General features: G+C 44.3%; 1 protein-coding gene across 8 annotated transcripts in view; it reads left to right on the top strand.

Moving 5' to 3' along the window:
- LOC118709151 (high density lipoprotein binding protein) overlaps positions 1 to 25,767 on the top strand; it is a 69,034-nt gene that overhangs the window by 17,478 nt on the left and 25,789 nt on the right. For 5 of the 8 annotated variants that reach the window (XM_036421061.2, XM_036421062.2, XM_045575590.1 and 2 more), the window contains exons 2-7: positions 13,284 to 13,348; positions 14,657 to 14,769; positions 16,281 to 16,438; positions 18,274 to 18,489; positions 25,082 to 25,288; positions 25,400 to 25,615. In XM_036421061.2, the coding sequence (XP_036276954.1) occupies positions 14,694 to 14,769; positions 16,281 to 16,438; positions 18,274 to 18,489; positions 25,082 to 25,288; positions 25,400 to 25,615 (873 nt within the window). In that variant the 5' untranslated portion in view covers positions 13,284 to 13,348; positions 14,657 to 14,693. Of the gene's footprint in view, positions 1 to 8,291; positions 8,419 to 8,784; positions 8,803 to 13,283; positions 13,349 to 14,656; positions 14,770 to 16,280; positions 16,439 to 18,273; positions 18,490 to 25,081; positions 25,289 to 25,399; positions 25,616 to 25,767 lie in introns of those variants that run through there. The other 3 variants (XR_004984863.2, XM_036421060.1, XM_045575591.1) reach the window with 3 other exon arrangements.

Below are 25,767 nucleotides of genomic sequence, written 5' to 3'. Positions count from 1 at the left end.
ACCCTAATGTGGAGATAGTTCTTGGGGACAGCTGTATCATTAAGAATTTCTACAAGTTGCCGAAACTGGTTTGGCTCAGTGGTAGAGCATCGGTCTGCAGACTGAAAGGTCCCAGGTTCGATTCCGGTCAAGGGCATGTACATTGGTTGCGGGCACATCCCCGGTAGGGGGTGTGCAAGAGGCAGCTGGTCAATGTTTCTCTCTCATCCACGTTTCTAACTCTCTATCCCTCTCCCTTCCTCTCTGTAAAAAATCAATAAAATATATTAAAAAAAGAAAAATTTCCAGAAGTCTTTAAATCCAAAAGTGAGATTCATTCCATAGTGTAGCCTCAGAAAGATGGTACAGGAAGAGAGAGTGGAGTCCCACATTCTCATCTGAGGAAACAGTCCAAATGAAGAGTTGTGATGTGGCCAGTCTCAACAAGCAGAGTAACCACAGTGATTTACTCTATAAGGAGGAGAGAATCCACAGACTGAATTTTTCTGATATTTGTTACTTGCTTTGTAGAAAAGCATTACATTTGTAGGACTGGTTCTGATTCCTATGTATTTCACCCATCGCTTTAGCTAGCTTTGTATCCATAGCAAAGTTTTTATAAACATGAGCTAAGCTCATTCTGGCTAATGGAACTTTTCTATGTAAATTGTAGGAAGAAAAATATCTTCAAGTAGAAACTGTTGCCCTAGGTCAAACTTGGAATTGTTTTGTTTCTTACGGTTTAATGGGATTTGTAGTTGGAAGATTAAAAGTATATTTTCATTGTAGGACTGGGGTGAGGCTGATAGATCCCTTTCCTCTAGCCTTCCCATCCCTGGCTGGCCTTATTGCCCTGCTTTTCCCAGAAGCACCATACATTGCAGCAGGGACTGGCTGTGGTGAGGAACCTGTGTGTGTCACCATGGAGGTTAGACATCAAGTGACCCTAGGGTCACTTGGATGCATCTCCACCTGGGAGCACTGGTTGCCCAGTGTTTGCAGGATGCAAGTCCATTGAAGTGTGCTCACTGTCAAATACGTTCTTGTGTTGAGAGAACTGTGTCTGCAGCCCTGCGCTCCACCTCATTCTTTAGTGTGTGTGCGGTGGCTCACAGGCTTGGCCCTTCTATGCTGCTGTCCTGGTGTTGCAGATGGCAAGTCTCCTCTCTGCAGTCAGCAGCCCCTCACAAGCAAATTAATAGCTGAGAAGTCTTCAGACATCATACAATTCTATGACTACCATTCACTGATTTGTAATAGCTAATGCTTCTTAGTACCTGTTTCCCTCTCCAGAGGGGAGCATCATGTACCACAGAGATTTTCCCTCCTGTTGTTAGTTAACTGGCTTGAACACTTACCATATGTCCATTCATAATTTCTGTACCTGTTAAAACACACTTTTTTTTTTAGTAAGTGGTAGATTAAATAAATACTGTTTTCCCATTTGTTCATCTCCCAACTTCACAGTCTACAACTTAACAGTACAATTGCTGCTTTTCAGGTCAGTAAGTGATGGATTCCTCCTCCTTTACCCAGTTGCTAATGCATGTGATTGTCAGTACCTGGCTCTGCCCTTGTGCTCTCAGTGGCTTGAACAGCCTTCTAGAGACACTGCTGTATATACAAACACAGCTTTCTGCACAACCGGCTACATATGAAAGAATACAGACTTGACGCAAACACTGGGTGTATGGTTGAGGGGATGATGTTCATTTGGCCACTGGTCATTTCATATGGGGCTGGGTGTCTGTCTGAGTGTCTGCTGACCGGATGCTGTCGTCTTTCTTACATAAACTCTGCTTGTCCTCTAGGACATTCAGAATCAGTTTCTTTTTTAAGTGGATCAAGAATTTAAGACACAAAGTAATGGGAATGTGGGATTTCCTAACTGCATAATTTTTTAAAAGCAACTTTGCCTTGTTGAGAAATTCCAATACTAAATTTAGTATTCACAGAATTATTTCTTTTGCTCTTATTTTGTTCTTTTTATTATTTTTAAATTATGTAATTACATTACCAAGCAGTGCTGGCATGAGCAGGTTTGGGAGCAAGCAATAATAACTGTCTCAGGGGAGCTAGAGTTCAGGGCTCCTCAGGGCACACAGGAGTGCAGGGTGGGGTTTGTTCTTACCTGTGCTGAAGAGTGAAGCTTGCTTCTAGGCAGTCATCAGGAGGCTGGTTAATGGGGTATATGTTTGCTTGGTGCATTTCTCTTTGGACACATACTTGTATATGTGGGAAAAATTCTTAGAAGTAGGACTTGCTGGGTCAAAGAACATTTCTGGGTTGTTCTTTTTAATACATTGTTTTGTTGATTTTAGAGAGAGAAATATTGATTGGTTCCCTCCCTTATGCCCCTGACTCAGTTCTGAACCCAGCACCTGAGCTTATGCCCTTACTGGGAATTGAACCAGTGACCTTTTGGTGCACAGGATGATGCTCAACCAACAGAGCCACACTGGCTAGGGCAAAGAACATTTTATTTTAAATTACAACCTTTAATTAAATTGCTTTCCAAAGAGGTCACATCAGTAATTATTCCTCCAGCCACACCAGTTTTCCCACATCTTTTCTGACAGCCATCAAACTTTATTTTTGCCAAACTAAGAGGTGAAATGTAGAGTGTCATGCTACTGTCAGTTTGGGTTTTCTTTTGTCAAATTAAATAAACATTTCTTGCATTTCTGTGAAAGATGTTTGTATCTTCCCCCCCCCCCCCCCCCCCAACACACACACACTTTTTAAATGAGAATTAAGAGTCCTTGGAAGAAATTCTGTAAATAAACTTGGTTGCTCTTTCCTTGTAGTCTTTGATACTGTACCCTGTTCCGCACACACTTGTGTGCTTGTGATAAAGGAAATATTTTTATGATTGAGACAAGTACCCATTTTGTATTTCCCCCCTAATCTAAATGTATTTATTATAAACAAAAAGTCTCTATTGTAGCTGTAGTTTTTATCCCCTTTAAATTCTTAATATTGCCTATTTACAAGTGTTCTCTTTTTCTTTTCATTTAGATGAAAAAACTAAGATCTAGCTAGTTTTTTTTATGACTTAGATATAGGGTTGTGTTTATTCTCTAGTATGTATTTTACTTTATTAATTTCGAATCTTTATTTTTATTTTCTTTGGGTTTATTCTGCGGTTTTTCTACTTTTAGGAGAAAATGATCAGCCAATTAATTTATACATTTTCCTTTTCACTAATATGGTAGTTTAAGGTTATAAACTTGTCTCTATGTAACTAACACTCTGACCTTATTCCACAAGTTTGGATATAAACTACTTTATTCTAAATATTTTCAGATTTTTTTCTTTGACCCCTGAGCTAAAATAGGAGCAAGTTTTAAAAATTTACAGGCTTCTTAAAATTTTAACTTGGCTTGTAAAAAACTGTATTGTCAGAGAATGTTGTGATATTATTTTATTATTAGTATTATTATTTTTTCCCTTCCCCCCCCCCCCCCCCCTTCAGCTCCTGGCCAATTTTTATAAAAGCTCCATGTATGCTTGAAAAGAATGTCACTTCTAATCATTAGGCAAAGAAGTACATAAATCCAATAGAATAAGTTTAGTAATTACATTGTTTTAATTTTCTGTATCATTTTAACCTTTGTAAACTGTTACCAAGAGTTGAGTCAGTCTTCCCCTGTAACTTAGATATATGAATTTCTAGTAAATATCAGTTTTTAATTTCTTTTTTTAACAGCTATATTATCAGATACATACATAATCAGAGTTGTTTGAATCTTTTATTCTTGACCTTCTTTGTTTTTAATAATGTTTTTTACTCTAGTCTGTTTTATTTGAAAGTAATCGAGCTAGCCCAACTTTCTTTGGTTAATATCTTCTTGGAGTCCGACTTCCATCCCTTTACTTTCAGCCTCTGTGTCTTAATGTCTTAGGATTCTTAAATAGCTTATAGCTGGATTTTGTAACAGGCTAGGTTTAGTGTGTTAACATTAGATTATTGCCACATTTGAATTAACCTCTTCCATCATTTTTGTTTTAAATTGGCTTTTAAATTGCTTCTCTTTTACTTCTCCCCCCTCCCCTTTAATAATTAGCAATACAGAATATCATAACTGCTAAATTATAACATTTATTGTATGAATACCTCTGAACTTAATAGCTAATCTAAGATAGAATATTGCCAACAACTTCATTTGAATGAGTATGGTTTTTAGTTTGAAAGTTAAAAGCTGTTTTTATTAGATTATCTTTAAATTAAAAAAGAAAAACCATTTGTATTTATTTCATAGAGGAAGGAAAGGGAGAGAGAGATAGAAACACCAATGAGAAGAGAATAATTGATAGCCACCCCCTGCACACCACATACTGGGGATCAACTCCACAACACAGGCATATGCCCTGACAGGGAATCGAACTGAGACCTCCTGGTTCATAGGTCAACGCTCAACCACTGAGCCATGCTGGCTGCACTATCTTTAAATTTTTTTCTTTCATTTAACAAGAGCTAAAATTAATATTTTTTACTTCTCAAATAATATAATGATCTTAAAATACTATAACTTCAAATTTTCCCTCCTACCTTATATTTTATTGTTGCCTAGAATCTTAATTCTATCTTGTATTTTAACTCTGATTTTTTGTTGTTGATGTTGTTGTTGTTGTTATAGTCACTACTTGTTTCACTTTACCTAGGTTACTGGTTTCTTTATCAATATTCTTCTTGCAAGTCTCTGGCTTTCACTTTCTTCTTGCTGAAATATATCCTTTTATTTATTTACTAGCGGCCCGGTGCATGAAATTTGTGCACTGGGTTGGGGGCAGGGGTGTCCCTCAGCCCAGCCTGCACCCTCTCCAATTTGGGACCCCTTGGGAGATGTCCAACTGCCGGTTTAGGCCCAATCAAGCCTAAATCAGCAGTTGGACATCTTTCTCACAATCTGGGACTGCTGGCTCCCAAACGCTCACCTGCCTACCTGCCTGATTGCCCCTAACCATTTCTGCCTGCCAGCCTAATCACACACTAACCATTCATCTGCCAATCTAATCGACACCTAACTGTTGCCCTGCTGGGCTTATTGCTCCCAATTGCCTTCCTCTGCTGGCCCAGTCGCCTCCACTGACCTCTCCTGCCAGCCTGGTCGCCCCTAACTGCCCTCTCCTGCTCCTCTGGCCGCCCACAATTGCCCTCCCTTGCCAGCCATCTTGTGGTGGCCATCTTGTGTGAGGGCATGATAATCAATTTGCATATTACCTCTTTATTTATATAGGGCTAGAGGCCCAGTGCATGAAATTTGTGCACACGTAGGGTCCCTAATGGCTGCTGGCTGCCATGCTGGGGCTTTCCTTTATTCCGTGCTGCCCCCTGGTGGTAAGCACATATCATAGGGAGCCATCGAACCCCTGGTCAGAACTCCAGAGGGGACACTTTGAATAGAAGTTAAATCTATCTATTTTATCTATCTATCTATCTATCTATCTATCTATCTATCTATCATCTATCTTATCTATCTATATTTTTTATTTTATTAATCCTCAGCCAAGGATATTTTTCAGTTGATTTTTAGAGACAGTGGAAGGGAGGGGGAGAGTAGAGAAACATCCATCTGAGAAAGATACACCGATTAGTTGCCTCCTGCATCAGGGCCAGGAATCAAGCCTGAACCAAGGTGCATGCCCTTGACCAGGAATTGGGGGGGGGGGGGGGGGGGGAAGAGGAACAACTGTAATAATATGAACAATAAAGATTTATTAAATTAAAAAAAAAAGTTATCTCAGCTGTTAGCTACTGATAGTAATAAGTCTATTCTTTGGGCATTCTGAGGTTTCATTCTAGTGTGCTTTGGTGTGGGTTCATTTAAATTATACTAGCTACCTGTTTTGTCTCTTTTTTTAAATTTAATTTTATTTATTTTTTATTATCTGTGTACATCTGTTTTGTCTCTTTTAAGGGAGAGGAGTGAATGCTGTGTCTTTACATTTAGGATTTTTTAAAGTCTTTTTTTCTGCTCTTTGTATTTTCTCCTTTTGGAATTACTGTTAGGCTTATGTAGAATATTCTCTTGTCTATACTTCTTAACCTCTTCATTTGTCCCACCTTTAGATTTATTAATGTTGCCTTTATGTCTTATGTCTCCAATTACTAACATTTCTCTATAGTCTCAGATAGTTCTGTTCTCTGAAGTTTGAGTCTAATCCTATTTCAATCTGAATTTTTGAATTTTGGGCTTTTAGCCTCTCTGAGGTGTAGGCATCCTTTGCAGCCTGGTGTGAGGTTTATTCCCTCCTGAGCAGGATTGCTTTCTGTCTTATTTTCTCCGTTTAACCTAGGGGTTCTTGGACAGATAGAATTGTAGGAATTTGAGCCCTGAATTTTATAGACTAGTTCATGGTTGCTAGTGATTAGAGGTGCTGCTGGTCAGAAAACACACTGTGCTTGTAGTGTTTTAAGTGAGTTTATTTTTTTTTTTAAATTGATTTCAGAGAGGAAGGGAGAGGAGAGACAGACAGACACAGAAAGAGAGAGATGTCAATGATGATTGAGTCTGCAACCTGGGCATGTGCCCTTGACTGGAATTGAATCCAGGCCCTTCAGTCTGTAGGCCAACACTCTATCCACTGAGCCCAACCAGCTAGGACTGTGTTTGTAGATTTTTCTTCTTTTCTAGCACCTGTCTCCTGTTGAGGGTTAGTCTTTTTGTAGATCATGGCTTTAATTGTGGGTAGGGATGGTAGCCTATTCTAACTTTTTACCTTGAGCAGGCCCAAAGCTTTTTGCCTGTTCCCTTGAGAGCTGAAACCTAAATTCATAGACCAATGTTTGTATTTTGAACAAATATTAAGTGGTTTGCTCATTACCTGGTGTGAGTGTTGCAGGATCCAGGATTCTCAGAATTTGCCTCTACAAACTATTTTATTGCACTAAACCTTGCTGGGAAGAAAAGCTGGTAATAATTGTCAGCACCAAAGCACCTTGGATGGTTTGTGGCACCAATTTAACATTAGATTTTATTTTTTGTTAATAAGTTTCTTAACCAACTCTTTTAAGGCCTCCTGTGCACTAGGTACTGTGAGAGCTTCTGCCTGTGGCAACTTCCTAGCTTCATTGGAAGTTCTTTGACAGTGAACCTGATGACTGTTCCCGAATCCCTCCCTTCCTCCTTCCTCATCTCAGTCAGTGTTGAACCCTCAAAATAAACAGTAACAAAATACACTTGTCTAAGTTGCTGGTTGGGTAATCCCTGTGGAAAGATTACCTAAAAACAACAATAATAACACAGGAAGGGGTGCTGAAGAGTCTTGGAGCTTAAAGAGGAAGTGCCCCTGCCCAAGTGTACCTTCCTAGTGACTTAGCGCACCTCTTTGATGATGATGTCCTTGGCTAGGAGTGGCAGATTTTTCTGTCTTCTATCTCCCATGGTGATGTTATGAGGGGCCATGGCATTTTTGCTCACTGTGCTGGGCTTCTTCCCTGGTCTATAGCTTGCACATATAGTTGCCTACTTGACATTCCTACTTGGCTATCCAGTGGGACATCTCACATGTTAAATCATGGAAGTCCTGATTTTTTACCTCACACTCCCCCTTTTCCCTGAGGGCAGCTATAGAATCCTTATGCCACTCTTTACTTTTAAATCATGCCCACATCCAGCTAAGACAACTTGTTTAGTTCAGCTACCATTGCCAATCATAATGGAAAGCCAAGTTGTCTTTAGACTGCCGTAGCCTCCTGCCCATCTCCTTCTCTGTGTACTCTGACAGTATTCCATGAAAAAGTACAGTTGGTCAGTGCTTCTGCTGTTTGCTGGAAGCTCCCCACCAGCTTCCTATCATCCTGAGCAACCTCACTATGGTGATCATAGGCTGTGCTGACCAAGCCCTGAGCTGACTGTTCCCACCTGACCTCTCTGTTCCCACAATGCCCATATGCCCCTGTGTCTCACCCCATGTGGGATGGGCCTGTGCTCACGTATACATGGTGCACTCCCATAATTCATGCAGGAATACCTCTCTCTCCCGTGGGTGAGGGAATGAAAATTTGTGCTCCAAACTTTGGAGGCATGGCTTGTGTTCCCAGGGGAGTGTTGTTAAGCTAAAGCCAGCTTGTCATCAGCTACTGAAAGTTGGAACTGGTTGGGGTAGCATTTAATTTGCTTTGTGTTGTCCCTCAAGGCAGCTCGTTTCTTTTGGGTGGGAGCAGAGCGGCAGTTCTTTTTGCCCCTTCTCTGGCTGGCCCTGCAAGTCTCTGCGGTCAGGAGTTGGGCAGGACTCAGGCGCCCTGACCTGTGCGCCGAGCGGGGGCGGGGCCCGGCGCGAGGCGGGGCGGGGCGCCACGGTCTGACGTGTCTCTGTGGGATTGGAGCCGCCGCCCTATATAGCAGCCGGGGCCCGAGCGCCGGCCTCGGAGCGGAGCGGAGCGGAGCCCTGGCGTTCCTGGAGCGGGCGGGCGGCGAGCGCACCGCACAGCGAGTGAGCGAGCGGGAGAGTGGCAGGACGGGCGGAGGGCGGAGGGCGGAGGGCGCGGGCCCAGAGCAGCGGGCGGCCCGGGCTGCGTGGGGAAGTTGGGCACCGGGGGCGGGGCCGGGTGTCCCGGGCTGGCTGCCGACGTGGAGCGCCGGGGCGGGCAAGCGGGGGAGGGGCCGGGGTCGCTTTCCGTCTCCCCTACCCCGGCCCCTCAGTCGGCACCCCTTCTTCCCGTCCCATCCTCGGGCGCCCCCTCCTCGCTGGCCGGCTGGCCAGGCGGGGGGGAGGGGGGTGGCTACGTGTCACCACTGCGCATGGGCCGCGGCGTTGGCTAGGGAAGAGTAAGAAACTTTCCCGAGTCCAGCGTCCGCCGGCCTCGCCCGCGCCGTGGTGAGAGCGCCCCTCCCAGCCCTCTACCCCCAATCACGGTCGTATTCCCTCTGCTCTACCCACCCCCACAGCTCGGGTGCAGGGTGAGGTGCGGCCGACCTGGGCCCAGGTCGGTGACGTGGGCGTCTGGGCCGTGCCCCTTATCCCCCCAAGAGGAGCGCTCCTCCTCCAGGGGGTGGAGGAGGGGTCACAGATGTCTGTCCCTCTGGGTTGCCGGTGCCTGGGACGGCGGGGGGGGGGGAAGGGGGGGCTGGTAGTTCAGTTGCACCTTCACCTGCCGCCAGCCCACCCGCCTGCGCGATCGGGGCTGAGCCTGCACTCTCCTCGGGCTGGAGTGCAACTTGGATGTGCCCCAGGGTCCCGAACGAAAAATACATTACGGAAAAATACCGAATTTGGATGGAAGGCGAGGAGGCCGAGCATGCTCCTGCCCCTTTAAGCCTGTCCCCGCCCGCGGGCTCGCGTGGCCTGTGGGAGGGCCGTGCTGAGGTGGCATCTGCGAAAGTTCCTCCTGCGGGATGGTGCAGACTTCCTAACTTGGCGTAACGCACGCATGCCCGCCTCTGCTCCTTGCTCCGGCTGATCTGAAACAGGCTTGCTGATTTTTTCGGCCCGTGGGGATATTATGTTTATCAAGTTTGGTTTATGAGTTCTGAGAAGTACTTTAAAAAAAAAACTTCCCTTGCAAGTTTGCTGTGGAATGAAAGTAAATAATTTTAATTTTGGAAGAAGAGGGGAGAAGCCCTGGGTTTCAGCTGTAGGTTTTGATATTCTCCATACTCGGTCCTATCTCTATGTAAATTTCGAGTTTATCATTAGTTGGAGGTAGCATTCTTTCTGGACTGTTACTGTGAGTTCTCTTTGCAAAGATTTATCCTTTTGAATATGTCATTGGCAAAATATCACAAGGAATCAACTTATGCTTTGTTTTTAAAAGCAAAAGAGTTCATTTTTTCACTTAAAGATTTTCCTATTGTGTGTGCTTTTTAAAAACAAGTTTCAGGTGTAATCTACACATTGCTCCCACATGGGGGTGGGGTGTTTCAAGAGCTCTTGATGTTCCCTGTGGGGAAGAGAAGAGTCTGGGCTCTACCCACCCTCCTTTTCTAGTTCTGTTTGCTGCATACTTATAATTTGAGATGTGGCTTTTTTTGCTCTGGACATTTACACTGAGAAAACAGTTGGCTAGTGAAGAGTAAGAAACTTTCCTGAATCCAGCGTCCGCCGGCCTCGCCCCTCCCAACCCCTCAAAGTCCAGGTTGAGAATAGTTTACGATTTGTATGGGTGGACCTGAATGCTTAGTGCAGGGAAAGTAGTTGAGAGCCACCACAGTGATGAAGGGGTTGGGACCATCCTGGGAATAACTGAAGTAGGAGCACAGACAGCCTCACACATCGAGTGTAGTAGGGAAGAGTAGGCTTGTTCTCTGGCCAGAAGGGGGGAGAGAAGTTGTATGTTTAGCACAACATAAGGCAGACTGTTCTGACAGCTACACTGGAACAGAAGTGGAGTGTGGCTCCCTTGGAAGGCCATGTGGTTCCTGTCTCTGGTGGTGTTCAAAGACTGCAATAGAGTAATGTCTAAGGTCCCTTTCAATCCTGATTTGAGCAACATTATTAGATCAACTGAGAAATTTTGATAGTAGATGTCTGGTCTCTGTTCTTTGGGCCTGTCTAAGATCTCCTGGGAACTTAAGATAGCAAGTGTAGGAGCTAGAATGGAGACCACCCAAAGCAGTGATCACACTTGTGAGGTGGAAGAGACCTGTAGCAGGAATAAGTCTGTCGGGTTGTCTGTGAAGCACAGATGGAGCCAGTGGGTAAGGTTGGTACTGGCCTTTTGTAAGGCTTACCTCAGAGCTTCAGGTGGGGCTGAGATCTAATTTACAGGGTGGTCATCAGATACATACTTAAAGTGGAATTTTTAAAGGTGGGAGTTTTGAGAAATTTAGAAGAAAAGGGATAACCTTATTTGATGATATCAGAACCTTAGGTGTTAAAGCTATTGCTTTATTTAATCCATTCACATAATCTGTTCAGCTGTGACATTTCAGATTCAAACTGCCAGTTGAAATCTCAAGATGGGAGACCTAGTGTGTCCTGTCAGACCAGTCTGGAGTTTTCTGGAGGTCCACTCTGTTCTCGGCTGCCTGAAGGCCTCTGCACATGTGGGGGCGTTAGAGACTGTGGCACATTAGGATCAGTTGCAGCAGTGCCTCTTTCTTGAGTCCAATAGAATGGCTAACTGGAGTTGACTCTTGAAAGGTGTGTGAGTAATATCAGAAGAGATCCTCAAGAATTTGTCCCATTTTGTGTGTGACACCAAGTGCAGAACTGGAGATTGGCTGGAGTGGACATGGATAGTGACTGAGCTCCATAGGCTTGTTGTGTGCCTGTCACTGGGACATGAAGACTTGCCTTGTCCAGGAAAGATGGAAGGCTAGTTAGTGGGCGCGCAGAGGAGAGGGAATGCCTATGTTATGGTTATGTGCATGAACCTGGCTTGATCAGAGATGGATGTTGCCCACCCGATGTAGCTCAGTGGTTGAGCATCAACCCAGGAACCAAGGGGTCACTCACGGTTGAATTCTCAGTCGGGCATGTGCCCAGGTTGCAAGCTTGATTCCCAGTAGGAAATCAGGAGGCAGCTAATCAGAGGTTTCTTTCTCATCGATGTTTCTATCTCTCTATCCCTCTCTAAAAATCAATAAAAACATACTTTTAAAAAAGAAGTGGATGAGAACCAGCGATCAGTCTTTCAAACCTCAGAGGGAAAGTAAGGGAGGATGGAAGTAAGGGGAAGAGATCAATCAAAGGACTTGTGTGCATACGTATTGGCCAAGCCAGTGGCCATGAACCACGAGGGTTGAGGGGAGGGCACATCTAGGGAGAGGTTTGGGATGGGAATGCGGGAATAAGGACAATTTTGTGAGACCATAATCAATAAAAAAAAAAAAAAAAAAAGAAGTGGATGTGTGTAGATTTTAAGAATTTATGTCAGTGCCTGGGACAACCCCAAGTGGGATGTTGTTCAGGTGGAAGGTCACCTGGCAAGAGTGTGTGCAGCTGCAGTGGGAATTCTGAGAAAGGAGGGTCAGTTGGACACCAGGGTCCTGGCTTCACTGTCAGTGTTTGGACCTGGAACACCTCCATCTTACTTTTGGACTGGCTACATGTACACTGGCCAGACCCTGGGAATCCCACAGAGTGCTTGCCCTTCCTACCTGTCAGACCTGCTGGGTGGATGTGCTGCTCTGATACTGTGACTTAATGGAAAGGCTTTCTTTATTCCTCACCTTAATATTTAACACTTGCAGATTAGGATTAGAATTAGGAGACAAATTCCTAAGTAAATAGTCTTAGTTTGTCACCACTTTCTTCCTTGGTTTCTGGGTGCATCTTTGTGTAGGGTGGGGCTGGGGCCCACAGAGGCTCTGGCCTGCGGGTCATGGCACTTTCCCCATGTCGTTGCCCAAGCCCTGCATTGAGGGATTTCTAAAATCCTGAAGTGCCACTGGTCTGTATCCTATCTGGGACAAGGAGACCCTTTTAAATCTAGTCTGCTGCATCTTAGATTGTCATTAGCTGTCTTCCTACCTCCTGAGCCGTGCATATTGATGGGGGCATTATTCTTCAGTTGGGTTACTGTTGTTGACTCTCCCCCTAATAACCCATACCTGACCTTTACTATTTAGTCTAGTTTATCATACCTTTTCCAGCATATGTGGTATTTTGCCTAAAGTGGCAGTAACTGACCTGGCAGCCTCACTCTCCCAAAGTCACCCAAGGCAGGGTGACCCATACTCTCTTAATTCATAGAGTAATTGTTAACTCTCCCCAGACGGCTTTGCAAAGTTCCTTCCAACCCTGCTGTTTCCTGGTCTGGTTCCTAAAACCCTGTGGATTAGAAGGGAGCAAAGGACTTTTAAAGACAGTAACCCTTAAGCTCAGGAGGCCTCAAGGTCTACATTCTATGTCATAGCATAGTATCAGAACCTTTTTTCCATCTGGCTCAGAATTCAGAGATTAGAAGGGGTTTAGAGGGAAAGGTACATAATCATGCAGGAGAACAAACCATTAATTTTGTGAGGATTTTACTTCAAAATGGTTACACTTAAAAAAAAAGTTCTGGTTCTTAAAAGATCACTCCCTCAAGGCTTTGGAAAACTTGTCCTCTAATACAGCAGTTGCCAACTGGTGGTCCACAGACTACTGGTGGTCCGTGAGGTCCAAAAGGTTGGCCACTGCTGCTCTAAAAGATGTTTCAGGTTTTACTGCAATATGTTTTGTTTGAAGCTAATGGTCTAAGAGCAGAGCTTTCATTTTTTTTCCAAGAAAATTGCCTTAATTTTGGGAAAGCTTAAATACCATTTTGACTTTTTTTTTTGTTTGGGAGGTAAAAAGATCTGGTTTGTACAATGCAGATAAATAACTTTTCTCTGGTTTTCTCCTGTTCCCTCTTCCTTCCTGTCCCACACCAGCAAAAGCTGGCAGGCTGACAGAGGTGGCCTCAGGACGGACTTTCTGGCTACTGACCGTTTTGCTGGTAAGTTTGATTATCCTTTCTGAATGTTTCCTGTCCTTGGGCTGTGTGTGCACTTTCTTCCAGTACATTTCATCCTTAAGTTTCTAGTGGTTCTTGAGAGAGAATCAGGTTCTGCCTGAGCAGTGTGTGCACGTGTGCCCTTCAGATGTATCATCTGGCATCCATCTATTTTAATCTTTTTTCTTAAATGTGAATTATGTTTGCTCAGGATTGAGTTTGCATATTGCTTCTCTTTAATGCTGAGCTTAATTTTTTCGAACTTGGGGAGAGGTCTAAATTACTAAAATTATGTAAAAACTCACTCTTCTACTAATTAAATTACTTGGCCTTCTTATACTTTTTTGTCAAGGTGGTATAAGATATTTGGTATATAATTGTGTGAAGAGGAGGATGCTTCCTCATTATATTAGCTTGAGGCTCACCTAGAGTTGGGAGAAGAAGCTAACACCCCTGGCCTCGGTGTCTTATAAACCCTGTTTTCCAAGTAAAGGAGCCATGGCTTTGAGAGCTGAGGTCCCATGGAATCCCACTGAGGCCTGGGGATGGGGTCTGGTTTCTGCCACAATTGAGATACCCTTGTACCAGGTTCCACCTGCTTCAGGTCCCCTCCCACACCTGGGTTATAGGATTTTGGAGGATAACCAATCAGCATATGTCAGTGGCACGTAGCCCATCTGAGCAGTCCTTGCTGCCTTTTGCTACTACATTGTTGCTACAGAGTGTGTGAGGCTGCTCTTTCCACCTTCCCCCGCCAGCCCCTCAGCATTGCAGTGCTGTTCAGGTGACAGCCCCTGGACGAGAGCTTTGCCTCTGCTGCATGATTGGCTTTTTGGTAGCAGCTGTCATGTGGTACGTTGTATATAAGCATCAGGAGGTAATTTGGTGAACAGATGGACAAAATAACTGAGACCGCTTTTGGGAGAACCTTCCAGATGTTGATCTGTGTTGCTGTGTCACAGTGTGGTGGGTTCTAGTTGGCCCTAGTGGTTGGGGTGCAACGACTTTCTCTGCGGGCCCTGGCATCCTGTTGTTGATCCCTCTCAGCCAGAGCCTTATCTGCTCAATCAACTACAGGGCAACTTTTGAGGAGACAGTTGTTCAAAGGACCCTCCTTTATTTGCATTTTTCTTTTCTTCACTTGGTGAGAGTTTAGGTATCACCTTACTTACATTAGAGGTTGTAAGTGAGGAAAAGAAGGTATAATTTGCTAGTAAAAGAGAATTAAATCTTGGCTGAAGCTTTACAGTCTCGGTAGGTAGCAGAGAGCTGGCTGTGCCTGACTTTCTTCTCTCTTCATTCCCCCTCCAGTGCCTCACCCGGACCGCGTGTGGGCACCCCATCAACCATGAGCTCTGTTGCAGTTTTGACCCAAGAGAGCTTTGCTGAACACCGAAGTGGGCTGGTTCCTCAACAGATCAAAGGTGACAGCCTTGTACACAGTCTTCTTCACTTTTCAGACAGTGTTCTCTCCAAGCCTTTTTGAAGTCTGTAGAAGTGCGTTTGAAACTAGTTGTGTGGTGGGGCCAGGGCCTACCCATCTTGTGCACTTGGTTTTGCATTACTCTTGTGTGGAAGGTGGAACTAGCCAGGAGTAATAGGTGAATCTGGACTCAGTGAGATTTAAAATGTGAACAACTTTCTGGAAAGCCAATGAATTTGACCATTGTTAATACGATTCTTTTTTCAAAATTGCTGTTCCTGGTTGTGTTGAACTAAATCTGGGCTGTAGAGCACCCCAGAGCACTGTCAGGAGCCCACTACGGGGTGCTGGGGGGTGAAGGGTGGGCCCTCTCTGGCTTCTCCGTTCCCTAAAGTTAGCTAGCCATGACAGAGAACACTCATATGGAGGAATATGTCTAAAACATTATCATTTCAACATCTCTCTAATGTAGCAAAGAAAAAATGATACTTGACATTATTTTCTTCAGAATCTGGTCTCCATTTATAACATCAGGACAGCTTGATTTGCATACCAAATGTTTATCTAAAACCCTTAATCTGTATTTGATTTTATAAAATTTTAATTTGAAAGAGGTTATTCTATTCCAAGTTGTTCCAAGTATTCTTAAGTTTTCTATAAATGCATTGGATATTGGTTCTTAAGTTTAAAGTAATTAAAATTAAAAATAAAATTCACTTTGTCAGTCACTTGTGCCACCTTTCAAGTGATCATCTTTGGGCTGTGGAGACCTGGACATTTGCTTGCTTTGATTCTGAGTGCCTGTAGTGCTGGGTCTTTCTAAATGACCCAGCAACCCTATGGAGTACACCTCATATCCCTTTCTAGATGAGTGACAAATGCAAGATGGTGACAGAACCCAAGCACTGTCGCTGTTGGTGTTGGGTATAGCTCAGCCACATGGACAGAAGTGGTGAATCCAAAGTTGGATGGAGGCCTCTGTGAACCTAATGGTCATCTCACTGCTGTGTGTGCGCACCCATCCACAGCGGGTTTTATCAGGCTCTGCCATTACCAGACTCTGTGCTTGGCCCTGCATGTAGGCTAATTCCAAACAGTCACACTCCCGCTTTCATGGAGCTGTGGCCAGCTCTGTGCCAGGCATTGCCTTAATTATGATTTTTTTTTTTAAATACAGGATTAGAAGACTGTGAGGGCACGGGCCTGCCTTCAAGGGGCTCACCTCATTACGGGAAGGGTGGGGCACCCAGTGTCTGAGCTGATCCTTCACAGGGAAGTTGCCAGGGCAGGGGTCTTGCCATCAGGTTCACATCAACTTGGCCCCTATGGTTTATATGTTGGACCTGGGAATGCTGGGCCTGGCAACCTCCTAGGCCCTTTCCCATCACTGAATGAGACAGGTCACTGTCAAGCAGTTAGTGTTCTCTATTTGACATTGAAACCTCCCAAGTGTTTTTTTCATCTGATACTGAAAACAATGTGCTTCCTCTTAATCTGTGTTGGCTGGTCCAGTTGCCACTTTAAATTCAGAAGAAGAGAGTGACCCTCCAACCTACAAGGATGCCTTCCCCCCACTCCCTGAGAAAGCAGCTTGCTTGGAAAGCGCCCAGGAACCTGCAGGCGCCTGGGGTAACAAGATCCGGCCCATCAAGGCTTCTGTCATCACTCAGGTAGGAATGCCATTCTTTCTTCATCTGCCCTTCCCAGGAGGAAGCAGGAGTATCTGGTGGAGAGTGCTTGGGGTGGTGCAGAGAGAATAGGCCTTCAGGTTTAGCCCATCCCTACCCCAGGGCTGTTTCATGGAGTATACTGCCCTTATGCTCACCTGTGTCCCCAGCACCCAGAAGGAATGGGTCTCCTGTGTTTCAGCCTACTGCAATTCCGTCTCTGCTCCCAGCTCCTGAAACTGCCCCTGCCTTTCACCCTTCCCATCAGTACATCCAACAAGACCTGTCTATCTTGTCTACTTTGTGTCCCAATGTCTTGAAGCAGTCATCTCCTCTGCCTTCTGTTTGTGAGCTCATGTGGGGTCACGGTGGTTAATTGCCACCTGTCCATCTCTGTGCTGAGAGGGCACCTCTCCAAACCCAGACTTATAACCAGCTGCATCTGATCATCTTTCAATAGGCTTCTCCCAATCTTTTTGTTGTTTTTTTTTAAATCTTTTTGTAAGTCATTATTCTTTTTATTTATTTACTTTAATCCTCACCCAAGGATATTTTTCCATTTTTATTTTTTAATTTTTTTTTTTAAGAGAGAGGGAAAGACAGAGAAATATCGAAGTGAGAGAAATATATCAATTGGTTGACTCCTGCATGAGCCCCATCAGGGCCTGAGCTGGAAGGAGCCTACAACCGAGGTACATGCCCTTTGACCAGAATCAAACCTGGGACCCTTCGGTCCATAGGCCAACGCTCTATACACTGAGCCAAACCAGCTAGGCCTCTCCCAATCTTTATAATGTGCAGGATAGTGTGCCATGTTCAGTCTGTCTCCACAGAGCAGCTGGGGGACCTGGGTTAGCAGCCAGATGTCTCCTTCTGCTAACATTGTCTCAATGCAAGCTGGCCTGAGGGGTCTGGCCCCTTACTTTCTGCTTCTCAGATGAACTCTGCATGCTCAGATTGCTCTCACACCTGACTTTGTTAAGCCTTTGCCTTCTCTCTTCCACTTGTTCTTACCTCTCAGCACGCTGGCTGTGTCTTGTCTCTTAGGAAGGTCCTTCCTGGACATCCTAAGAACTTCCCTTACTGCCGAAACCGGTTTGGCTCAGTGGATAAAGCATCGGCCTGCAGACTGGAGGGTCCCAGGTTCAATTCCTGTCAGGGGCATGTACATTAGTTGCAGGCACATCCCCAGTAGGGGGTGTGCAAGAGGCAGCTGATCGATGATTCTCTCTCATCGATGTTTCTAACTATCCCTCTCTCTTCCTCTCTGTAAAAAATAAATTTGCCGGGACCGGTTTGGCTCAATGGATAGAGCGTCGGCTTGGGGACTGAAGGGACCCGGGTTCGATTCCGGTCAAGGGCATGTACCTTGGTTGCGGGCGCATCCCCGGTAGGGGGTGCGCAAGAGGCAGCTGATCGATGACTCTCTCTCATCGATGTTTCTAACTCTCTATCTCTCTCCCTTCCTCTCTGTACAAAATCAATAAAATATATTTAAAAAAAATAAAAATAAAAAAAAAAATAAAAATAAAAAATAAATTTAAAAAATATTTTTAAAAAAACACGAACTTCCCTTACCTCTGCCCCACCCAGCCACTCAACTATTTCCTTCACTGAACGCCCTGTGTTGGGGGTGGTTGCTTCTTCATTAGAAGGTCAGCCTCATGACCTTAGGCACCTTCTGCTTATCTTTTCACTGCTCTCTGGGCCTTCCCTCAGTGGGTAGAGGGGTGGCATTTAGTGAATAAACAGACTCCAGTATTCCGGGCCTAGACACTTAAATATCCTTACTTCCCTTCTTGCTGTCTCAACCTCCCCTTTGGTCCTTTTCTGAGTAGGTGTTCCATGTACCCCTGGAGGAGAGAAAATACAAAGACATGAACCAGTTTGGAGAAGGTGAACAAGCAAAAATCTGCCTTGAGATCATGCAGAGGACAGGAGCTCACCTGGAGCTGTCTCTCGCCAAAGACCAGGGCCTCTCCATTATGGTCTCTGGGAAGCTGGACGCCGTCATGAAAGCCCGGAAGGATATTGTTGCTAGGCTGCAGACCCAGGTGAGTGTTCCCTGGCATGGTCCTTTCGAGTGGGCACACTCAGACTTCTTTAGGCTCTCCCACCAGTGGAGCAGGTTCATAGGCAACATTTGGAGCCTCCTGGCATTCTTAGTGAAACACCACTAATTCAGTAATAGAAAGTGGGGTAAATGAACTGGAAGTTCAAGGCTTTCCCAGAGTTTGAGACATTTACAAAAAGCTGATGGTGTGGCAGGGCCATGGTGTAGATGGGCAGTTACAATTCTAAAAAGGCACAGGATCAGTAAGTACATTGTTGTAAGCACAAATTTTCAGGCCCAGACTAGAGAGATTACAAGTTCAAAGTAAGTAACCTGTGGTGCATTTCTCCCCGAGGGGAGTCACTGAAAGACCAAGACTCTGTGTGGAGAATTGTCGGTGTCTTGACAGGTAGAGCCTTTGTAGGTTTATTTAGAACTGGAGGCCTTCCCACCTGCTGCTGAGCCATGAGCTCACGGGGAGCCCATTCTAGAACACATGGTGAGAAGATTAGAGTCTGATGCAAGAGTGGCCATGGGGCAGAGGCCAGGGGCTTTGCTTAGCAGGAGGAGGAGCATTGACTTGGCCACATGGAGCCTTGGGACAGTCCCTAAGCCCATTAGATTCAGGGCGTTAAATCATTAAATACGGGAAGTAGGAAATGTTGTGTGTAAATTGCTTCCTGTTGTGGTTGGTAGAGTATCCTCTCAGACTTAAGCTGTTATCTACTAGTTGGTGAATATTTGAATATTTTTACTAATTGAATATTGGGTGGGAGAGGGAACACTGAAAAGCATTTGTCCCTGGCCCATTTTATTACCTCCTGCCCCTCCCCCCCAATTAAATGATATAATGTGGTGCCCCTCAATCTTTTGTGTTTTTTGTTTGTTTCTATATATATATAACCACTTTGCTTGTTTCTATATATATATAACCACTTTGCTTTTAACTCACTTATTAATGGTAATTTCTTGATATACCCATATTCCACCCAGTCTGCATATATGGACTTCCCTTATTGTGTTCAAGTAACTGTCCACTCACGGCCCGCTGTGTGCTTGTCAGGCCTTGAGTCCTTTCATTCTTCAGTGCATCTCTCTCCTTTTCTTAATGCCCTTGGGTTTTGAGCGGGGGGACAAGCAAGTGTCTGGTTTGTTCTATCCATCATTATTTTCTGTACACTAGTGGTTAGGTCTTGGGGCATGGTTACTTTCGCATTCAACTTGTTTCTTTGGCAAGAAACTTGTGGGTGGTGCTGTGTACTTGGTGTTGATTCCAAGATTGATCCCTAGACTGAGGTGTCTTCAGCTGAATTGATCCATTATGAAGTTCCTGATCCATCTGTGCTGTCCTTGCCTCATGCATTGCTGGGCTGCCTGGCTCCATCAGGAAGATGGTTTTCTCATCCCATCCCCATCCACCCCCATCCCACATCTGCAGGCACTCTGTGAAGAGCTTTTCTTCTTGTCATTGGAGTGGGAAGGGCAGATCCTTTTCCTTCGCCTTAATTTTTAGACTGAATTGGCCCTCTCACATCTTCACTGGTGATCATTCTTTTTAAGTGTCATTGGGATTTTTTAAAGAACTTTTTTATTTTATTTTAGAGTAGGAGCAGGGAAAGAGAAAGAAACATCAACGTGAAAGGGAAACATCAATAGGCTCCCACCTGCATGCCCACTACTGGGGTTTGAGCCCACAACCCAGGCATGTGCCCTTACCTAGAATCAAACCTGCAACTTTTTTGGTTCAGAAGGATACACTCAACTGACTCGCACAGACCAGGGCAGGACTTTTGATGTGTTTATTAGTTGTTCTTTAGGCTGAAGTTGCCTCATCTTCTGCCAGTGGTTGGACTCCTCCCCATTGGCTTCTTGCAGTTTTCTGGCAGGAGCACCCTCCTTCGTTCATTTCCTGATTTCTAACAGATATGTTGACTGACCTTAACCGTGTCCTTCCACAGACCCTGTTTGTCGAAGAATTATTTTTTTTTTAAGTACTAGTCTTTAAAATATATATATTATTTATTTTTATTATTTTATTATTATTATTATTATTATTATTATTATTAATTTTTCACAGAGAGGAATGGAGAGGGATAGATAGCTAGAAACATCGATGAGAGAGAATCATCGACCAGCAGCCTCCTGCACACCCCCTACCCAGGGATGTTCCCGCAACCAATGTACACGCCCTTGACCAGAATCGAACCTGGGACCTTTTAGTCCACAGACCGACACTATCCACTGAGCCAAACCGGTTTTGGCTGTCCAAGAATTGACGTTTGTAGTGGGAAGTTTCTTGAGTTACTGATTCTTCTAATTAAGGTGAAGGGTTGTATATTTTGCAATCACTTGAAGTCATTTTTCTCTCTGTTTAGGTTAGGCTATCATTCTGATTAAGTAGTTGGGTTCATTTGCTTTGATTTATTTTCCATGTTACTTAGCCCTGGCCAGTGTGGCTCAGTTGGTTGAGCTTCATCTCATGCACTGAAAAGTCATCAGGTCAGGGCATATACCCAGGTTATGGGTTCAATGCCCAGTCAGGGTGTGTGTAGGAGGCAACACATCCATGTCTCTTCCTCTCTTTTTCTCTCTCCCCCCCACCCCCCGCCCCTCTCTCCCTCTCTTCTGCTTCTCCCTCTCCCTCCCTCCCTCTAAAATCAATAAAAACCATTTTTTAAAAAGTGACTTAAACATTTGATGATTACACAGTCAAAAGTTGTGTGATCAAGTAGGTACATGCAGAGCCAGACTCTTCACCCTTTTCCTATCCTCCCTGTTAGGTGGCTTTTATTTTTATTTTAGAGAAGAGAGGGAGAGAGAGAAACATCAATGTTAAGAGAGAATTGCATGCCCCCTACTGGGGATCAAGCCCACAACTCATGTTGACATGACAGACATGTGCCCAGACCGGGAATTGAACCAGTGACCTCCTGGTTCATAGGTCAGTGCTCAACCAATGAGCCACAACCGCCAGGCTTGGGTGACATTGTCAGTCTTTGGTATATCCTTCTTATTTGGGTTGGAGAATAGGAGCAAAAGGTAGCTGGCCATAGACTCTGTTCTGTATCCTGTTTTTCCTGCATATTTTTTGGAGGTGTCTGCATATTAGCACATAGCTGCTTCATACAACCAACGGATGTGGTGCCCAGAGAATTATTCAGGCATTCCCGTTGATGGGCATTTGAGAAGCTTCCCAATTTCTGTTATGAGTCATGTCACATGAAAGCCTTGTGTACATGCCATTTCCTAGTTTACCTAGTATATTTCAAGGTTGGTTTCCAAGAAAGTGATGGCAGTAATGGCAGGTGTGATTTTGCCATAATAGCCAGGTCCCCTTCCTCCGGGCTGTACCCTTGTACTCCATTCCTTTTCCATGGCGAAGCCAGGCCCAGCCAGGCCCAGCCAGTATTTGAATGTTTCAGACTGAAAGGCAGTTGAGTAAACTTTTTTCTTGTCAGTCTTCACCCAAGGATATTTTTCCATTGATTTTTAGAGAGATAAAGGGAAGAGTAGAGACAGAAACACCGATGTAAGAGACATATCAATTGGTTGCCTCCTGTATATGTCCCCACTGGGGCCAGGGATTGAGCCTTTAACAGAGGTTCGTGCCCTTGACCAAAATCAAACCAGGACTCTTCAGTCCTCAGGCCTATACTCTAACCACTGAGCAAAACTGGTTAGGGCTGAATAAACTTACTTGCATTGTTCTCCTGAGCAAGATTAAGCATTTTTCCACATCCAAAGGCCTTTTGCTTTTCTCTGTGCACTGTCTGTTCTTTTGCCCTTTTCTATCAAGTTAAAGTTATACATCTTGCTCAGTGTATTAGGGCTCCTAAAAACCCTTCTCAGTCATATGTTACAAATAATATTTCCCAGTTTGCCAATTGTGTTTGATCTTGTATTCTGCATTGTGAAAGTTTATTAATTATAGTGTATTTCATTGAACAGTTTGTTATTTTGAGTCATTGTTAGGAAAATTTTTTTTTACACAGGTATTGTAAGAATGTTTATTGTCTTCCTCTGGTGCTTTTAAGTGTGTTTTTATATTCCAGTTCCTGTTCTATGTGGAATTTGTTATGAATGGTATGAAATACACATTCAGTTTCACACTTTCCCATATGGCTCTCTCATCATCAATATATTTCTTAAAAAGTCAATACCATTTAAAAAGGAATTCCCCCCACTGGTTTTGAGTGGCTGTTTGTTCTAAATGTTCATATTAACTTGGGTATGTTCCTTGGTTTTCACTTCTGAGCTTTTGGGATCTCTGTGCTAGTGTTCTCCTGATTTAATATTGATGGTTTTATACTTTCATGTGTATACAGTACAGTGTTTCCCATCCCTCCTGTACTGTTCTTTTTGGGGGTTTTCCTGTCTGTTGTATTCTTTTTTGTTTAGATGCAAACTTTATAATCAGCCTTTTGCTCACAATTGCATTAGACCTTCTAAAGGATGTTTTCTGATTGCTAATGCCCACATTCCACCTCTTTTGCTGGCTTAGAGTCCAACTACTTTATTGTCTTTTTTCTTTTTCTTCTTCTTCTTCTTTTTTTTTTTTTTTTTTCTATTGGAAAGGATGGTCTTTTCATATATCTTCTAACCCGGTTCTTTTAGCTAAGATAAGTTTGTTGGTTTCTGGCCCTGGTTGGTTGGAGTGTCCTCCCATACACCAAAAGGTGGCAGGTTCAGTTCCTGCTCAGGGCACATATGTGGGTTGGGGATTGGGGGTTCGATCCCCAGTACGGGTCCATGTGGGAGGTAATTGATTGATGTCCCTCTCTCTCTTCCTCGTTTACCTTTCCTCTCTCTAAACTCAATTAAAAAATAAAAGTGAGTTGTTATAAAAAACAAAGGTTGTTGACTTCTTTATTCTAATTTTGCCTTCCTGTTATAGAGAGTAAGAAAAATATAATAAAGCAGCAGTTTCCCAGGGTCTGAGGCTGTGTGTGCAGGTACTCTTCCTGTCCAGCCTGTGCCCCTCTTGTGGGGACCTGCTCCAGTGGAGGTAAAGTAGTGGTGCGGGAAGTGCATGGCTTAAACAAGCACTTTCCCATTAAGTAGAACTTTGGGGCTGAGGTGTATGTATTTTGTCATGTTAAAAAATTGAGTAAAAACCCACATATAAGTGGACCTGGGCAGCTGACACCTGTGTTCAAGGTGGTCAACTGAATATCCATTGATTTATATTTTCTTATAAATTTTTATCATGGATGGATTTAAATTTTTTTGGACATGATCATTTGATTATTTTTCTTCACAGATCTAACAATGTGTTGAATTATATAAATGAATTTCCTAATATTGAATCATTTTTTTATTAAACCTCATTTGATCACAATGTAGAAGCCAGTGGTCTTAGTTTCTATGCTAGTTGTGAAGTGAGGACCTTTTCTGTTGCCTCTGTGATACAATTTAATGGTTTCCGTTGTAAATGTTGAATATTCTGTGTAAAACTGCCCCTTGGAGAAGGGAAGCTGGCTGATCTGTGACTTTTTTGCTGGGACAGTGGTGGGAACCTTAATGGTTTGCTTTTTAAGTTGCTGTCTGTTCTTCTGTGCAGAGTTAGAAAGACTAAAAACTACCATTTTCCTCCCAGATTTCTCTGTGACCTCAGGAAGTTGATTGATTTCTGACAGTTTGACTTAAGAAATGAAGGGTTTGGATTGTTTCCATTTTCTTTACTCAGAGGAGTTGTCTGTTTTAATTGCTTGAAAAAGAGATAGGAGAAAAGTTTATTAATAGACATAAGGCTTATGTCTGAAAAAGGTAGCCCAGTACTCCAGAAACAGAAATAAATCTGGTCTGTCAGTGTGTTCCTGCCTCCTACAGTCGCCCAGGATGATGTTAGGAGAGTCACCAACGTGGAAAACAAGATATACTTGAATATCCCTGTCTTAGTGGTGACTTGTAGCTGGGTCAAGAAGATGTTGAACAAAGAATTATCCTATATAGTAAGGGTAATATGCAAATTAACCCTAATGGCAGACTGAAATGACCATCAGGAGGCAGACACTCAACGCAGGAGCTGCCCCCTGGTGGTCAGTGCGCTTCCACAGGGAAGCACCACTCAGCCCCAAGCCGGCTCATGGCTGGCCAATACAGTGGCAGTGGCAGGAGTCTCTCCCGCCTCCACAGCAGCTCTAAGGATGTCTGACTAATGGCTTAGGAGAGCTCCCAGGCTGCCAGAGAGATGTTTTAACTGCCAGCTTAGGCCCGATCTCCCAGGCCTAAGCCGGCAGGTGGACATCCCCCAAGGGGTCCTGAACTGTGAGAGGACGCAGGTTGGGCTGAAGGACCATCCCTGAGTTCACGAATTTTAGTGCACCTGGCCTCTAGTCTCTAAATAATTGTGATAGCTGAAAGTGTGACCCAGGGCCATACCACTTGAACTTATACTAGTCAGGGGTTCTGAAAAAGCAGCCCCAAGAAGGTGATATTTAACCTGAGACTATTCTAAGGGTGATGGGGGTTGGCGAGGCAAAATCAGATGAGAATTGCATTCTAACCAGAGAGAATATTATGGTAAAAACATGCTTTTTCATAACCTACAAGTACTCTCCCCCTCCCCCTCTTTGTTTCTCTACCTATTGTAGGCCTCAGCAACTGTTGCCATTCCCAAAGAACATCATCGCTTTGTTATTGGTAAAAATGGAGAGAAACTACAAGACTTAGAGCTAAAAACTGCAACCAAAATTCAGATCCCACGCCCAGATGACGCAAGTAACCAGATCAGAATCACCGGCACCAAAGAGGGCATTGAGAAAGCTCGCCATGAAGTCCTGCTCATCTCTGCTGAGCAGGTGAGGCCAACTGTGAACCTGGTGTTCATGTGGCAGCCTCGACCTCGACAGGCCCTGTCTGTCTTCAGATTGTGCCCAGACTTGTGCTCACCTGTGTCCTTTCATTTCCAGGATAAACGTGCTGTAGAGAGGCTAGAAGTGGAGAAGGCATTCCACCCCTTCATCGCTGGGCCTTATAATCGGCTCGTCAGTGAGATCATGCAAGAGACAGGGACGCGCATCAACATCCCCCCACCCAGCGTCAACCGGACAGAAATCGTCTTCACCGGAGAGAAGGAGCAGCTGGCTCAGGCTGTGGCTCGGATTAAGAAGATTTATGAAGAAAAGGTAGCAGTGGGAGGAGGGAAATTCCCGTGGGCAGGAATCGAGAGTGGACTGAGCTCATGCTGAAGGCTTTCCCTGCTATCTGCCAACCTCACTTCGCCTCCCTCATTCTCCCACCCTGGGCTAGACGCACTGCTCACAAGTGGCCACATCTT

Source organism: Pipistrellus kuhlii, unplaced genomic scaffold (assembly GCF_014108245.1).
Source record: "Pipistrellus kuhlii isolate mPipKuh1 unplaced genomic scaffold, mPipKuh1.p scaffold_m20_p_7, whole genome shotgun sequence".
Classification (NCBI taxonomy): domain Eukaryota; kingdom Metazoa; phylum Chordata; class Mammalia; order Chiroptera; family Vespertilionidae; genus Pipistrellus; species Pipistrellus kuhlii.
This window is presented reverse-complemented; position numbering and strand designations above follow the sequence as displayed.